This window comes from Zonotrichia leucophrys, chromosome 12 (genome assembly GCF_028769735.1).
Source record: "Zonotrichia leucophrys gambelii isolate GWCS_2022_RI chromosome 12, RI_Zleu_2.0, whole genome shotgun sequence".
Lineage (NCBI taxonomy): Eukaryota > Metazoa > Chordata > Aves > Passeriformes > Passerellidae > Zonotrichia > Zonotrichia leucophrys.
In genome coordinates, this window is record NC_088182.1 from 14783484 (window position 1) to 14788719 (window position 5236).

At 49.4% G+C, this 5236-nt stretch overlaps 1 protein-coding gene across 1 annotated transcript; it reads left to right on the forward strand.

Moving 5' to 3' along the window:
• The first annotated feature begins 911 nt into the window (after positions 1 to 911).
• Positions 912 to 3631, forward strand: RPL29 (ribosomal protein L29). Its single transcript, XM_064724416.1, has 4 exons — positions 912 to 1033; positions 1202 to 1246; positions 2437 to 2501; positions 3410 to 3631. The coding sequence occupies exons 2-4, from the start codon at positions 1210 to 1212 to the stop codon at positions 3533 to 3535; spliced, it is 228 nt and encodes a 75-aa protein (XP_064580486.1). The 5' UTR covers positions 912 to 1033; positions 1202 to 1209; the 3' UTR covers positions 3536 to 3631.
• The last annotated feature ends 1605 nt before the right edge of the window (positions 3632 to 5236 follow it).

Below are 5236 nucleotides of genomic sequence, written 5' to 3' on the forward strand. Positions count from 1 at the left end.
TCAGAGGTTCCCATTCAAAATCACAGCAGCCTTGGCCAGAAATGCTGCAATTGGTCAAGAGATAGAACCCCAGGGGGGTTGGGCAAGCTTGGCCTTCCTTGTTCCACTTATTCCTGTGCCACTTCTCCATGGGAGATGCCCCAATCCATAACCACAAATCCAGTCTTTCCTTGGACACCTTCAGGGATGGTGGCTCCACCACCACGCTGGGCAAACCATTATAATGTCTACCCTTTCAATGAGGAAATTTTCTCATCACAGCCATCATTTCAGTGTCTTTCACAGACTGAAATACCAAACTTCAGTCCTTGTCTTTTGCAGGAGTGACACTTTAACCTGGCAACATGATCAGAACACGACACACCTGCACTGTGCCAGGTCTTTGCTGGGCATAAGGGTTCAGGGGGTGACCGAGGTGGCACAGCTTTCTGTCTGAAAGCAACAGAGCTGTTCGAGCCCCTGGTGCTTCACACAAATAAAAGATGAACGGCATTGAGTGAACCCGCCTTGAGGAGCACTGTTTGTGCCTGAATACACTGCCCAAGTGCGGTGAACGCGCAGATGAACCGAACCCGGACTCCGACGGGGCCGAGAGCCTCAGGCTCCCGCGGGGATCGGGCAGGGCCAAGCAAGGCGGCCTCGGCTCCCTCAGCCCCCGGCTCCCTCGGCCCCCGGCCGGCAGAGACCATGGTCGGGGGACATGTTAGTGGGGGGACCGTGTTGCTGGGAACCGTGTTGCTGGGGGAAACGCGTTGCTAAAGGACCGGGTCCGCCACGTCGCTGGGTGTTGCGGTCCCGCCGCGGCGGGGCCCTCCCAGGTCGGGAGCGGCCTCGGGCCCCTCACGGAGCCGGAGCGGGAGCGGCGGCCGCGGGAGCCGGGGCGGTGCGGGCACAGAGCAGCGATTCGGGAAGGCAACAGGGAAAGTGCCGGGCGGAACTGCAGGACACGGGGTTCCGGCCCGGCCCTGATTCCCGGCAGCCCCTGCGGTGTTCTCTCTCTTCCGGTCCGGCGGCGGCGGCGAGCGCGGCTCCGGTGAGGGCGACCCCGGCACCATCCGCGCCCATCCGGCACCATCCGCGGGCCGGGCCGGGCGGAAGGGCTGGGCCGGGGCTGTCGGAGCGGGGCGGTAACCGGGGCTCGGGGCCGGGCGGGCTCTGTGCGGGAGCCGGCCCGGCTGAGCCGTGTGTGTTTCTCCCGCAGGTGCGACCATGGCCAAGTCCAAGAACCACACCACGCACAACCAGTGTGAGCGGGGCGGGGATCCCGGCGGGGTAACCGGGCCGGGAGCGGCGCGGTGAGGGCAGCACGGCCTGCCCGGGGGTTTGTGGCAGATAAGGTGGTACTGCATAGGGATCGAATGGGAGGGGGTTGAAGGAGTGTGATAAGAGTCGGGACCTGTTTGGGCTCAACGTAGAATTAATATGTAGGTAGAAAAATAGGAGTGTTTATATTGGAAAACGGGGGGTCGGTTTGTTATCTCAGGTAACCAGCAGTAGGGTGACAGGATGCAGAGCTGTGCCAGGGGAGGTTTGAGTTGGACATTAGGAAGAATTTCTTCACAGGAAGGGTGCCTGGACATTGGAGTGGGCTGCCTGGAGAGGTGGTGGTGGTGTCACCGTACCTGGAGGTGTTCAGGGAAAGACTGAACGTGCTTTAGTTGAGTTGGCTGGGTGGTGATGGTGGACTCAGATCTCAGAGGCCTTTTCCAACCTGAGTGATGCCATGGTGGTCACCATCAGCTAAGCAGGCAGAGGGACCTTTCACAAGAGCAGGCAGTGGCAGGACACAGGGGAATGGCTTCACACTGACAGAGTAGGCTTAGGTTGGATATTAGGAGGAAATGCTTCCCTGTGAGGATGATGACACAGGTTGCCCAAACAAGCTGTGGCTTCTCCATCCCTGGAAGTGTCCAAGGAGAGGGCTTGGAGCAGCTTGGTCTGGTGAGAGATGTCCTTGCCTTTGGCAGAGGGTGGAACAGGATGGTCCTTAAAGTTATTTCCAACTCAAGCCATCCTGTCATTGTGTGATGTTCCTGAAAAGCTTCATCCCTGGGATCCTGTGCAATCCAGAGATGGCCATAGTGATGAAATAGTTCATGGCTGGGGTCTTTCATCAGTGCTGTGATTAGCAGAGGTCACAGATGGGCTCTGCTTGGTCCTGCACAGTGAGTGACAGTGCCCTGTGACACTGACCACAAGGGCTTTAGTTTATTAGTGAGTGATGTGGTGCTGTCAGGGTGTCATTAGATATGAGCTGCCTGAAATCTTTGGATTGGAAGCCCATGCAAGGGGATAAGCATAGAGATGTGGTTTTAATCTGGAAATTGTCTATTCCACATCACTTTGATAGTCAGGTACACTTAAAAAGGAAACTAATGCAGCTGCTAAATAATAGCAGAAACTGGAATTTAAGTAATTGTCTCATTTTCCACACAGCCCGTAAGTGGCACAGAAATGGCATCAAGAAGCCCAAAACCCATAGATATGAATCTCTCAAAGGGGTGAGTATTTCTGCTGATATTCCCAGGCTGTTGAGTCGCTGAGGCTTAACGGTGAAAAAAACCCCAGAATTTGTATTTTTTGACTGACACTTTTTTTGGAGACATGCTTGTGTTGCAGGGGGTCAGAACCACTGTGGGGTTCACTTCTTTCACTTGACTGACATGCAGCTGGGATATTTCTGACCCACATGAAATCTGCCCTTGTATGTCTATAAAACTGAATTTTAGTCAGTTTTGTCCCTGTCCGTTCTGGTGGCTGTCATTGAGTGCTGTTTCCAGTAAAACAAACACTTTCCAGTTAAATGGTTCCTTTGCCTTTTGAGTCCTGCTGGGTCTTCTCCTCCTCTCCTCCTCTTGTCTCTCCTTCAATATTGTTTTACTGTTTATACTAATCCAGATAATTTCACTTACAAAATAAGAGGAATTGTCATTTCTGGGCAAAACACATGGAAGTGACAGTATATTGCTTTTTGAGATAATTCAAATGGTACAACAGGATCTTTTTTCACACTTGAAAGTGAAAACAGTAAATTTGTCAGGGGAGGGTTATGATTTTATTTGTTTTGTAGATGTCACAGTCTACAAAGCTTTTTAGAAGTGATGTAAAAATTTGTCTTCTGCGGAGCTCAGTGAGGGTTCAGTCCTGCCTCTCCTGCAGCTTTGCCCATCCTGTTTTTTCTTTATGTTTATTGATGGGGTTTGGGATTTTTTGTTTGTTTATGGTGATTAGGGAAAATGGATATTAAAGCCTGTTTGCAGATGACTAAAATAATCTTGTTGAAAAATCAGAAAAGAAGTGTGAACTAGTCACAGCCTGCATTTGGGAATAATTGGAACAGTATGGAGCCACTAATGTTTTTAGATATGTCTCCTCTGCAACATGGCTTATTTTTCCTTTATTTTTATAGGTTGATCCCAAGTTTCTGAGGAACATGAGATTTGCAAAGAAGCACAACAAGAAGGGGCTGAAGAAGATGCAGGCCAACAATGCCAAGCAGGCAGCTCAGCAGGCTGCTCAGCAGAAAAAGGACTGATGTGCTTTAACCAGAAGACCCAGTTTTCTTACTGGCATGTGTGTTACAGCATTTTTTAAAATAAAATTGTATGTAACAAAGCCTTCACCTCCTGAATTTGAGGAGAGGCCTTGTTTGAGTTGTATTTTAGCTGCCAGCTGTGCATCAAGCCCTGTGAGTAGTGATCCAGGGGAGCCTGACTGGCTTGCAGGGTCCTGGCTCCTCCTTGTGCTTTTGAAAACTGGGCTGACATTTTCTTTCTTGGGTACCATGAGTTCAGTGATAATTCCTGGTGCTGTTACAACAAGGTGAAATTTCCAAGGGCTGTTACATGTCTGCTGCTTTGCTGTGTGGTTCCCTGCAGCGGTGGGAATCCAGGGAAATAGGAGGGGAGGGAGTGCTGGCTGTGGTGCTGGAGACCACAGGAGTTTGTGCTGGAGTTGGTGTGTGTTGTGTCCTGAAATACTTGCAGATATTGAAGCATTAATGGAGCTACCCATGGGAACGTGTAAGGGTTTGGGAATATACAAAATGCACATTTTTTAATAGTGACTGATTTTAGGGAATCACTCCAGTAACAAAAGTACTGTGATGAAATGTGCTGGCTTGGGGAGATGAGGGGGATAACATGTGAAATTCCATGAGCCCTGGTTTTGGTCCTGCTGTTTTGTACATCAGGAAAGAACTTCACTCTCCAGGGCTCCCCCAACGCTGGCTCAGGCCGAGCTTTGCACTTTTGGCATGAGGCACCTACTGGAATGCAGCCGGCTGCTCTGAGATTGCAGTTCCTGTGCGTGTCCACCCGGTGGGGTAAATCAGCAGAGCACACCGAGGCTTGATGTTCACACGGACCTGACTGCAGCTGAGCAGCAAACACTTGCAGGATAAAAATCAATTTTAACTAGAACATCCAATCCATGTAATTTATTTTTTAGTAGTTTAGCCAGTTACCAAAATTATGTGTGTTAATTTGAATTCTTTCTGGCTTAAATTCAAAAATTTTCTCCCAGTTCCCACTTTTTAATTGTTTTTGACTGATACAGAAAACCCACCCACCCCTAAACAAAGCAATATAAAGAGATTTACTAATCTGAAACTCACAAGTCAAGGGGGTTGTAAAGTCAGGGATGTCTGTAGCCCTTAGTTATCTGATTGCTGCTCTGTGGATCTCTTGGGCTTTTGTGGAGATTGGTGTTTGTCAGCCTGTTACAAACAAATGTTTGAGGAGCTTAAAGGATCACCAGCAAAGGTATCAGTATAAAACAGATTTAATATTGAGCAACAGCATGATAGAGTTCATTGCAAGGTTCACTCCACTGCTTGCTAGATGATTAGGGCACACAGAGTGGAGTTGTTGCTGGTACTGAAGGAGATGGGAGTGTCTGGTCCAGCGAGGGTCAGTGTGGTCAGTCTGGTGTAGATGTGTGTTAAAAGAGTTTCAGGAAAAAACCTCTGAGCAGAGCACTTAGTGTTTGTCATTCTACACCTTTACCTGTGTGTCTGCAGATTTTCTACCCAGTGTAAGTTGTGCATTTTAAATCTCTAGCACTAAAACTTTTCTGTAAGAAAAAGGAAAGAAGGGAGATTTCATCTCAGTCCCCTTGATGTGTTCCCCAGATTGCTTGTGTTGTGAGTAGCTCACCCGCAAGATGCAGTCTGAGGGAAGAGAGAGGCAAGGGTCAGGCTGAGAAGAAGATGTTGGAATGTTAAGGAGAAGCAGAG

Bases quoted from the DNA above. Each gene is read 5' to 3' on its own strand.
- RPL29 (XM_064724416.1), top strand. From the start codon at position 1,210: ATGGCCAAGTCCAAGAACCACACCACGCACAACCAGT. The intron at 1,247-2,436 runs GTGAGCGGGGCG...TTTTCCACACAG, and splicing joins CCACACCACGCACAACCAGT to CCCGTAAGTGGCACAGAAAT. The intron at 2,502-3,409 runs GTGAGTATTTCT...TTATTTTTATAG, and splicing joins GATATGAATCTCTCAAAGGG to GTTGATCCCAAGTTTCTGAG.